At 37.8% G+C, this 12,349-nt stretch overlaps 1 protein-coding gene across 5 annotated transcripts in view; it reads right to left on the bottom strand.

Moving 5' to 3' along the window:
• The window catches only part of LOC115630808, a 30,070-nt gene extending 22,076 nt beyond the window's left edge, over positions 1-7,994 (bottom strand). Inside the window, exons 1-2 of one of the 5 annotated variants that reach the window (XM_030527472.1) lie at positions 726-7,993; positions 313-602 (exon numbers count right to left, since the gene is read on the bottom strand). In XM_030527472.1, the coding sequence (XP_030383332.1) occupies positions 313-602; positions 726-754 (319 nt within the window). In that variant the 5' untranslated portion in view covers positions 755-7,993. Of the gene's footprint in view, positions 1-312; positions 668-725 lie in introns of those variants that run through there. The other 4 variants (XR_003996108.1, XM_030527475.1, XM_030527474.1 and 1 more) reach the window with 4 other exon arrangements.
• Positions 7,995-12,349: the final 4,355 nt, after the last annotated feature.

Here is a 12,349-nt window from a genome sequence, read left to right on the forward strand (position 1 = left end):
TAAAATATATAGATAAAAGGTAATAAAAAAAATGAATATGAAAAATAAATAGAATTCAAAAATGATTTATAAAGGTATAACCAAAATGAAAAATATACATTCTTATGAATTATTAAATTAGAAAAAAACTTTCGGCATGGAAACAAAATGGCAGTAGAAAAATGATGCAAGAAAAAAGAATTGAATCAGTTAAGCTAAATAATGAAACTATATGTTCTGAGTTTTGCCTCTTTAGTTGAGTTTTTTTTTTTTGTTACGTGATTCGCAAAAAAAATAATAACAAAAAAATAATTTGCAAAAAAAATAACTTACTTGGCGTTATCCATCGCTGAAAGTACTTTCCCGATGAGACCGCTGCTGAAAAGGAAAATCTTAGATGATGGGAATACAATCCAACCATCTGTGTGGACACAAAACAGAATTTCGTTTCTTTTTCTTTTGCTGTACTCAAAAAAAACTCACTCGAAAGAAAACACTCAACAAAACATACAAAAAAAACGGTACTCCTCTTCCTCTTCAATATTCGAAGATACGGCCTCTCTTCGGATTTCGAGAACCAAGATAAACTAATAATTAAAATTCGGCCATGTGTTTCCCTATGCCTACACAAAGTAAAATTAATGACATCGACCAATGTAATATAAATGGTCTGAACCAAGATTAACAGTAAAAAAAAACTGTATGACTAAATAGAACTTTAAATATAAATATAATGAAAATTTAACCTATGGAGAAGTTGATTCTGGCTGGCCATTATATCGTTTTTTTTCCAACAACCAAAAATTTAGCCACTACTGCCTTTTCCCTTTGCTCAGGGCCACACGTCTTAGCTGCACTCAACCTTTTTATTTAAACCAAACACAACAATGAAGCCGACGCGGGTAAAATTTAGCAGCGTGGATACGACGGCGCTGGTAGCTGCTTCGCGTACGATAGAAGACTGAGTTGCACTCAGGTGGGTCGGACGATCGCCTGCGGTAGTTCTGCTGCGTCGAACATAGGGTCCAAAACTTGAGTGATTTCGTCTTTTAGAATTTTAATGCTGCTGGCGGCTGCCGTTTATTGCAAATGCCAATGCAATGGACTGCTCTTCGGTTTCAGAAACCCTCCAATACGATCAAGGGCTGGCATCCGGCGAAAATAGCTCAATATTATCACTGGCCTTTGTGTGGGCCTTTGTTTTATTTTTTTTTATTTTTTTTTATTTTTATAAAACCAATCTGGATACGCTCTTTTTGGCGACTTTAAAATTTTTCTTCGACTCGGATATAAAAAAAACTTTGAACTGCAATTTGCACACGTCTGATCTCGGCCAAGTATCACCAGAAAAAGAAAGCATCTGACGCCTTGGACCAGGCGGGAACCTTTTTACAGAGGCGGTAGGTCAGCGAGGTGAAAGTAGCCATTTTCGGCGAAAGTGACACTTGCACCTGTTAAGCAAGGAGTTACCCTATTGACCTGCTTGCGCCTTTCCATCATACGACCAAGAGGTGGCGCTAAGAAAAATTACGATATTCGCCTATTAAACTGATTTAACAAAACAGTTGCTGCTGCAAGCGTTACAAATGCCCCCCACCAAAATCAGACTTGGTGGTTTTTTTAAAAAAAACATCAAGGCTGATCACACCTAAGCTTGAAGCAGCTATTGCTTTAAGTCTTTTGCGTGATATTTGCCAACAAATCGACCCTGGAGATCCTCCAGCTCGTAATAGCAATTGCCAATTTTACGTCGAACACGGGCTTTGATATAGGCAGGTCCCAATTTTGAGTTATAGCCAGCTTGAAAATTACTCTGTCGAAAATTTCTCCGGTAAATTTCCTGACCTACCCTATACGAAACTGCTCTTGAGCGTAAATTGTAATTGCGCTCATTTTTCTCATTTTGTTTTCGCATTACCTCGCATGCTTTGCTTCGTATAAGTTCGAGAGAATCTTCCTTGCTATAAACAGCTGCTTTATCTTCTAGCAATTTTAAGTGTCTCAACAATTTGTAGGTTGAACCCGAATTTAAAAATTGTTGACCGAACACCATATAATATGGAGTAGCACCAATTCCGGAATGAACTGCTGACCTTAAAGCACAACTTATACTGCTCAAATGCTCGTCCCAGTCTTTTTGATCTGGCCTTATATAAGAACGAATAGCAGCAATAATTGAGCGATTTACACGCTCGGACGCATTAGCCTGTGGCGAATATACAGCTGTCAATGTATGAACAACTTGATTGTCCCGAAGCAACTTTTGAAAAGCTTCAGCCTTAAATTGCGAACCATTGTCTGAAACAACTGTCTCTGGAACTCCAAATGTGTGGAAAAGCTCCTGTTGCATATATTTCACGACAACATCTGCAGTCAGTTTTTTCACTGATTTAAGAAAAACAAACTTGGTGTAGTGGTCCATAACAATAAAAATACCAATATTTCCACTACGAGAACGCGGGTACGGGCCTAAGAAATCAATATACAACCTTTGAAAGAATCTCTGTGATTCTGGGGACTTTCCAATTGGCGGACGCTGAACTGTATTTGGCGCTTTAGTCGTTTTACATGTTTCGCAAGAATTTATGTAACATTTCACATCGTTCACTAAGCCTGGCCAATAATAATACCTTCGTATCCTTTCCAAAGTTTTATGCACTCCACCGTGAGAAGCTAACGGGTGGTCATGTGCGTTTTTCAAAACCTCTGAAACTAATTCCTTAGGAATCCATAACTTCCAACCAAAAGAATCATGCAACTGGTCTCCCGTTGCATGGTCTGATCTACGGTACACAAAATTTTCAACCACTTTAACATCGGGTAATTTGTCTGCATTTGCCTTAACGCGTTCCATGAGCTCAGTATAGTCATCGGACTTAAAAAATTTAGATTCCAAGTCGACTAACAAACCATTACTGGCCTCTATCGCAGCTATTTCGTCATCGTGCACCCTAGACAAAGCATCTGGAACAATATTCAATCTACCGCTTCGATGTTCAATTTTAAATCTAAAACCTTGAAGTTTTAGTGCCCATCGAGCAAGACGAGAATGTAAGTCTTGTTGTGACATGAGCCACTTTAAGGACGCATGATCGGTTATCACCGTGAATTCGTGACCTTCAACATAAGCACGAAAACGCTTAATGCATACTAAAGCTGCTAAACATTCTTGCTCAGTTACAGTATAATTTTTTTGAGCCTTGTTAAGTTTTTTCGAAACAAAAGCTATGGGATATTCATCTCCATCTTCAGTCTTTTGAACCAAGACACCTCCGACTCCAGTTTTGCTAGCGTCACAGTGTATAAAAAAGGGCTTGCTGAAATCGGGACTGCGTAGCACTGGTGCTAAGCAAAGCAACTGCTTTAATTTTACAAATGCTTGTTCACCCTCTGGAGTCATAATGAATTTCTGTCTGGGCTTTAACAGATCTGTAAGTGGAGCAGATATTGCGGCAAAATTGCTAATAAACTTGCGGTACCATCCAACCATTCCCAAGAAACTCCTTAGAGCTTTGAGTGTACGAGGAATTGGAAAATCTGTCATTGCTGAAATTTTTTCTGGGTCTGTACGAATGACACCTTCACCTATAATATGTCCTAAATATTTAACCGAGCGCATGCAAAATTTGCTCTTTTCTACGTTTAGTGTTAAACCAGCAGATTTGATTCGCTCAGCAACTTGAGTCAAAACCTTTAAGTGCGACTCAAAACTATTCGACACAATTAACAAGTCGTCCAAATAAACAAATACCTCATTTCTGAGCGATGGTGGAATAACTTTATCCATTAGACGAGTCATTGTTGCGGCAGCATTGGTCAAACCAAATGGCATGACTTTATACTGGTAAAGCGGCCTACCCGGTATCGTAAATGCTGTTTTATCTCGCGACGAAACATCTAACGGAATTTGCCAGTAGGCATCTTTCAAATCTAGACTTGATATAAACATTGCTTTTGGCAAACGGCTTAAAATGCCATCAATTTGTGGAAGCGGATACGCGTCTTTTCGCGATACAGCATTGACTTTTCTGCTATCCAAACAAATACGAAATTTTCCTGGCTTTTGTACCAACACAACTGGCGAAGACCAAGCACTGTCTGACTCTTCTATAACTCCTTGCTCAAGCATGCGATCAATCTCAGCATATAGAAGTTTTTCTTGAGCCGGAGAAATAGGAAAATGACGCTGTTTAATTGGTTTTGCATCACCAACGTCAATTATGTGCGATATGAGCGAAGTCTTGCCAAGACCAGAAACTACAAATGAAGGAAATTTGTCAATTACTGCCTGAAGGCTTTCCTTTTGTAAACCCAATAAGTTGTGAGAATCTGATGACAGTTCGGAAATTTCTCTGTCCGGTGGCAAAAGATTGAACGTTGTCCAAAAATCGATTCCAAGGTACAGATCCTGACTTAAGGAAGGAATAATATGCAACTCTATATCTTTCGTCTCGTTTTTGTATTTTATTGCAGTTTTAAAACGACCTACAATTTCTTGTTTTTTTCCATCTGCGGTACAAGCTGAACTTATAATTCTTTTGAAATTGAATCTACTTCGTATTAATTGTTCTGCCAATCGACCACCTACACAACTAATAGCTGCGCCAGTGTCCATTAATCCAAGCACAATTCTATCCAGCATACGAACTTCAGCATACGGGCGCTTATCATTATTTTTATAGCGAATGGCATTTATTGTTTTTGCAGATTGCCAATACGCGCGCATGCGTTTTGCATTTCTAGAAACTGATTTTCTTCTACCTAAGTTTTTAAAATTAAATATATCTACAAAGTTTTTGTACTTTTGCGGCCAATGCAAAAGTGACAACGTAGAACTAGCTGTACTTGTGTTTTCATCGGTAATTATTCGGCATTCGTTAATTTGCTGCTCTGAACACACGGGTGCTGCCGAGCCGGTGCGTTCGACCTCGAGTTTTTTGAGCATTTGGTGCAAGTTGGTTTATATGTATTCTTAGCACCACAACCATAACAAAAAACTCTACGCTTAGCTTCACAATCTTGATATCGATGCCCCTCTTTACGACAATTCCAACAAACTAGAGCCATTGCGCCAATTTCGCCTTCGCTCTCCATGTCAGAAAATTCTGCGGCATCCTCAGTTTCACTATCCTCTACCAGCTCAGAAACTTGCTTTCTAAAAGGAACTGTTTTTTGATAGCTATAATCTCGCTTTACGTCTTTTAAAAACGCTTCGCGACGGCGACAAATTTCACGCAGGCGGCTAACCGAATTTATTTGAATGTTTAATAATTCGTGCCTTATTTCGGGCCTTAAGTTTCGACGTAGTGTTTCGACAACAATCTCTTCAGGCATAGGACTTTCTAAACTATCCATTAGCTGAACTATTGCGTCATAAAATGAATCGAAATTTTCTTTTTCCCGCTGCTTTCGATCCCTGATAGCCTCTCGAATGTCTACATCTGTACGCGAATCTCGATATTGTTTTCGAAGTGCGTTACAAAGTAAGTCCCACCTTGCCAAAGGAGTAGTTCGATGGAACCGCCAATAAAATTCTCGTGCCTTTCCTTCAAAAAGCAAACTGGCATTAGAACAAAGAAGTGCAAAATTTCCCTCTAGAGTTTGGTGTGTCATTGCCTCAGCTCTATATATAAAATTATCGACACTAATGCCCTCCGGATTTCCATTGAAGCGTAACTTCCAACTATTCAGAATATGACCAACTTTATCTGGACGATACGTTAAATCGCTGTGCGAAGTTGGTGTTCCAGTAGGAAATACCACAGACATTGACTCGCGCTGACTGCGTTGCGCCTCTTGCTCATTATTATTTCTACGAGTATTTTGAGCCTGGTTTTGGGTCTGAGCCACTAAAGAACTCATCTGTTCTGCTATGTTGGTCCGTATCGACTGAGCTATTTGAGCTGACAATTGGCTAAAAAGGTCATTTTGCATGGCTCGAACTGCCTGAGCCACTATAGGAACGATAGAATTTTCTTGGGAATTCGTGCTATTCCGTTGTTCTGCTGATCTACTAGTACCCGGTATGTCGTCTTGAGTTGCATACGTTTCGTGTAATCTGACTTGTTGCCTGGTATTCTGCGCTATTGTGTCTGGTTGGCTTTTGAAACAAACAGCTACACAGAATGGGCAAGTATTTGATGTGCGTGCATGAGCCATAATGCACTTTTTATGAAATTCATGGCCACAAGTAGTCGTGTAGCCAGTCGTTGCTGCTATGCTCTTTTTACATATATGACACTGTGTTGTAGATTGGGCATTTGTGCCTGCCTCCTCATCCGAATGATCGACACCCATGATAAACAACAGAACTTATTAAGAGCAAAAAAAAATAACAGAAATACAAAACAGCTGATCTAAGCAATTTCAAGGGCAAGGTCAATAACCCTTGGAGCCGCTATTCGCTAATCTCTTCAACTGCTCTCTGTATGCGAACGAAACTGCAAACACAACCTGAGCGAAATGAGTGTAATTCTAAACAAATAATAATTATGCTAAGACCTAAAGTAAAACGTGTAAACAATAAAAACTATTGCGGTACTTGTAAATCAACAAATAAATATCAAGAAGAACAAAAAGCATAAACATAAATTGATCTTTTGCTTAGTCAATGCTCCCTGCATGAATCCCTTATCAGCAAATTAGCAGATTTGTTTACGTTTGCGTCGAAAAGAAAAAGTAAAATATTACGTTTGATGCTGGCGGCGACAAGTCATTACAATCGTCCACAGCTGATCCAATAGAATCAATTGCGGTAGACCTGTCCGTTTTTTTTCTTTCTTATTTTTCGCGCAACAACAACAACATGAGTAAGCTGTGGCCAAATGGTGATAACATTTATCAACTCAATTTGTCATCCAAAGCAACTTACATATTGAAATATTTTTTTTTTTTTTTTTAAAGGAAAAGATTTGGTTTTTGATTTATTAAATAATTTAAATGTGGTCAGAGGAATTCTTATAAAAGAAAATCACACTGCAAAATCCTATGCATTTAAACTACAAATAAAGTTTACCTATAGATTTGTTTTGAGTCTTTTCTTTCGCCTTTCAGCCGTGGTCAGTTGATTCGTTACTAATAACAAAGTCATCTGCATATCCTATGCGTCTTGAATAGCAAAATTAAAACTCAAAGGAAATTTGTTCAAATAGAAAAGCTTTCTGAATTACTTTCTCCTACTTTCAGCCGTGGTCAGGTATTCAACTACTGGAAATTTAAATACCTGCGTATCCTATGCGTCTAAATGAGGGATCAAATAACTCATAGGAAGAATAAATTTTAGCGGCAACACCAACCGTGGTTGAAAAGACAGAAGATAGGTAGCTGAACTACAAAGTGTCTCCAACCCAATGTTACTGTTATAATTTAGGAAAATTGAAAATGAAAATAAAGAAAAGAACATTGTGTGTGTGTGAGCCTCTATGAGATTATGGGCTTCTTTATCTGAATGTGAGTTCTAGAGAAAGTTATTATAAAGGTCTAGATAAAGTATGCCCCACACGTTGGGCGCCATTTTAAATAATATTATTGTTTATTATAATTCATAACTGTAACGGGTTACGTATATAATCCAGGCTAGATGGTGGGCATAGGTGAGAGCGCACGCGAAATTTTTCCGGCTCTGGCTCGTCGGCAAGTGGGGTGGTGATCTTGCTTCTCGCCTATGGTTTGCCTATACATATATATTTCTTTAAAAAAAAGATGCGTGCAGACAAGCGGAAAAGTTGCGGTAATACACACACAGGATAGTAAGAGGGAAAACAAACATAAAACGAAAATTGCGACCCTCAGGTGTTAATGAGGTGAACTGCGACCCTCAGGTGTTATTGAGGTGAACTGCCCTCCCTACCATGGTCATTCCTTACCAAAAAAATAAGGACTAACTATTAGAATGACCCCTAAAATTTCCGGGAGACCTACAGGGGCGGCATGACTAGCATTGATCAAAAGAAGTTAAGTTAAAACATTATAAAATATAATTTATTCACAAAAAAAACGAACGTGGAAAAATAAGAAGTGCATGACAACCAATTATAAATAACAATTAAATAGGTATAATATAAATGAAATTAAATGTGTATGTATATGAATGCTTAAAATATATAGATAAAAGGTAATAAAAAAAATGAATATGAAAAATAAATAGAATTCAAAAATGATTTATAAAGGTATAACCAAAATGAAAAATATACATTCTTATGAATTATTAAATTAGAAAAAAACTTTCGGCATGGAAACAAAATGGCAGTAGAAAAATGATGCAAGAAAAAAGAATTGAATCAGTTAAGCTAAATAATGAAACTATATGTTCTGAGTTTTGCCTCTTTAGTTGAGTTTTTTTTTTTTGTTACGTGATTCGCAAAAAAAATAATAACAAAAAAATAATTTGCAAAAAAAATAACTTACTTGGCGTTATCCATCGCTGAAAGTACTTTCCCGATGAGACCGCTGCTGAAAAGGAAAATCTTAGATGATGGGAATACAATCCAACCATCTGTGTGGACACAAAACAGAATTTCGTTTCTTTTTCTTTTGCTGTACTCAAAAAAAACTCACTCGAAAGAAAACACTCAACAAAACATACAAAAAAAACGGTACTCCTCTTCCTCTTCAATATTCGAAGATACGGCCTCTCTTCGGATTTCGAGAACCAAGATAAACTAATAATTAAAATTCGGCCATGTGTTTCCCTATGCCTACACAAAGTAAAATTAATGACATCGACCAATGTAATATAAATGGTCTGAACCAAGATTAACAGTAAAAAAAAACTGTATGACTAAATAGAACTTTAAATATAAATATAATGAAAATTTAACCTATGGAGAAGTTGATTCTGGCTGGCCATTATATCGTTTTTTTTCCAACAACCAAAAATTTAGCCACTACTGCCTTTTCCCTTTGCTCAGGGCCACACGTCTTAGCTGCACTCAACCTTTTTATTTAAACCAAACACAACAATGAAGCCGACGCGGGTAAAATTTAGCAGCGTGGATACGACGGCGCTGGTAGCTGCTTCGCGTACGATAGAAGACTGAGTTGCACTCAGGTGGGTCGGACGATCGCCTGCGGTAGTTCTGCTGCGTCGAACATAGGGTCCAAAACTTGAGTGATTTCGTCTTTTAGAATTTTAATGCTGCTGGCGGCTGCCGTTTATTGCAAATGCCAATGCAATGGACTGCTCTTCGGTTTCAGAAACCCTCCAATACGATCAAGGGCTGGCATCCGGCGAAAATAGCTCAATATTATCACTGGCCTTTGTGTGGGCCTTTGTTTTATTTTTTTTTATTTTTTTTTATTTTTATAAAACCAATCTGGATACGCTCTTTTTGGCGACTTTAAAATTTTTCTTCGACTCGGATATAAAAAAAACTTTGAACTGCAATTTGCACACGTCTGATCTCGGCCAAGTATCACCAGAAAAAGAAAGCATCTGACGCCTTGGACCAGGCGGGAACCTTTTTACAGAGGCGGTAGGTCAGCGAGGTGAAAGTAGCCATTTTCGGCGAAAGTGACACTTGCACCTGTTAAGCAAGGAGTTACCCTATTGACCTGCTTGCGCCTTTCCATCATACGACCAAGAGGTGGCGCTAAGAAAAATTACGATATTCGCCTATTAAACTGATTTAACAAAACAGTTGCTGCTGCAAGCGTTACAAAAATAATAATATCATCGCCTTGCCTCAAAATCAAAAAGCATATATGTACAAGTATAGCCACTTCTTAGATTCAATTGATCTTTTAAAATAAACTTTTCTTGCATCAGTTGTTCATTAGCTATACGATCGCCGAAACTTCAAATTATAGTCAGGCATTATAAAGCCTAAAACGGTATAAGGTTTTAGGTCGGCCATGTGGCACCTACTAAAAATTATGAGGCTATATAATAAACATAGGGATAAGAAAAGTCTGCATAAGTTTGTAATAAAAGATCTCGCTGTTCATATAAACCGACAGACGAACGAAAGGACGGAACGGAAATAGATATATCAATATCATTTCGTCTCCTTATAGTGATCATATAGTAAACTATATTTAAACAATAACTATAATTACGATTTACTTTTCCTCCTTTTCAATTATTGTTTTCATTTAAAACAAAATGGATAATTAAATTAAATGGTCAGCAGCAATGCCACGACTATTTAGAATTACTTAAATGTTCTATTCGTTTTAATCTGTTTTAATACTGAAACCGTTGCATATCTGATCTAAAACTCAAATTCTTAAAGACATAATTTGAAGAGAGTTTAAAAGCAAAAGGGAATAATGATGTCAAGCAACTTTTGAGTATGACGGCTTTATGCTCTCTGGTTTATATCATTAGATATCGAAGGAAATTATTTTCTCTGTATATTTTTAATCCAAAGAATATAGTTTTCGATTCGTCAGCCCTCGTGTTTTCGACTTGTTCTATGTTATTGAACAATGTGCACACAAATCGGCAGGCGCTCAGCCAGGAAGTCAGCCAGCCAGCCACCCAGCCAGCCAGTAAAGCAGACAGAGAGACAGGCAGGCAGGCAGGTAGGCAGCATTTGCGCCATCAGAAAAGAGTGGGGAAAAAGTTTGAATGGTTTCCAGCGCGCCGCCAGACAATTGCCACAAAAAAGGTGGCAGCCACAAAATGAGTTAGTTGTCGAAGCGCAACGCGCTCGTCTTTTTGCTGCCGCGCCGCCTGTTGTTGTTGATGGTAGTGCTGGCATTGTAGAGTTTGTGTGCTTGACGTGAATTTGGTTTTCAGCAAAAATTTATTACAAATACAGCACCGACACAGACACAGACACACACTCTCACACAAATACACACACACACACACACACACAAAAAGTCATACATTATAAATTCATTTCCGTTTGCATTGTGCGAGGCTCTCGGGTTGGTTTTTCAAATTCGTTTGTTTGTTTACTTATTCGTTTATGCTGCCAGCCAAGTCAGCAAAAAGAAGTAATAAAATACGCTAATAAGCGTAAGATGTGGGCCACAGCAAGAACACACAACCATAAAAATATAAAAGGCTATTTTAGGTACCATAAGCCAGTTAGAGTTCAGACATAAGCAACTACATACAAGTATGTATGTATGTCACCTATACATCAAGGCAGAAACGGGTTGTTGGCTTCTTAGACCTGGCCTCAGTAAACGCATATGGTAAGAGCGATTCTTTCGAATACTTTATTCAAATATGGGTTTAAATAAATACAGACATTTCAAGGAACTGAATTATGTCGATTGAGAAATGCTGTTACAATTCTGTTCTTTAATATATTGTATTTAAAATTCACCTGTGTTTATTTATTCTAGCTCTGATATCAGAGACTGTTTTTGCAGACACAAGACTGCTGTAATAAGAATAAATACGTAATACCGTGGGACCACTGTTGCTCTGCTCTCAAACTGCTGATCTATTTCAAAATCGATGTAAAGTTGTTAGATGGAGTTTTAGAAGTTTTAGTTATATTATAAGTCAGACAAAGCCTTGGCAATAATAGGCATTGAATCATTGTATGTACAGTATTAAACTTTAACTTATATATTTTGCAAGTCCGTTAGAAAAAGAATGGCCAAATAAGCTGAAACTTTCAACTTGAAAGTCATCAAGTGGAACACAATGCATTGAAGAAGAGATGAACTGATAAAGCCACAAACATTTTGTTAAATCAACTCAGAGAAAAATCAGCTAGAAGAAAAAGTCAAGCAATAAGTCCATAGTTTTTTTCTATCAAAAGTTTACAGTTTATTGTACATTGCGATGCAGAGAATATTCAATTCCTCTTTAACTCTTTTAATTTATGTTTACTGCATTTCTGGGTAGTGTTTTCATCTTAAGCTCTCTTCAGCTCAGACCCCAAGTCTATCTAATGCATTGGCCTTCAAAATATTTATAATTTTTATTTATTTACATATTTTCCTGTAGGAGTAAAGATACTAGTACGTAAGTATGTATAATTTAAAGAGCGACTGCCTTGCTGTCACTTGAGTGCTTCTTTCCATATTGCTGTGTCCTGTTGGCAACTAGGTGCGTAGGTCGGCCCCTCAGTTTAAGCCAAACGCGCCCTTATTGCACTAACTGACATTTGCCTTTATAAATTGGCCAGCATATTTCTTTTTGCTGTTGTTTCATTTCTTTGGCTGCAATAGCACACCTACACACCTACTCGAGTACATACCACATACACATAGGGTAGGCGTGTGTGTATAGTTGCCTGCGTAAATGGGGTGTATCCTTGCTTTGCACGCCTCTGTCGACTCAAAAGCGACTAAAGATTGCTCAAGTCAACGCAACTCAACGCAACGCAACGCAAAGAGAAGCAAAAACGGCAACAGCAATGGAACGGCAACGTCAACTGACTGCACATTAAAAATTAAAAAA

Source organism: Scaptodrosophila lebanonensis, unplaced genomic scaffold (assembly GCF_003285725.1).
Source record: "Scaptodrosophila lebanonensis strain 11010-0011.00,11010-0021.00 unplaced genomic scaffold, SlebRS2 tig00001410-arrow-pilon, whole genome shotgun sequence".
In the NCBI taxonomy this organism is placed as follows: domain Eukaryota; kingdom Metazoa; phylum Arthropoda; class Insecta; order Diptera; family Drosophilidae; genus Scaptodrosophila; species Scaptodrosophila lebanonensis.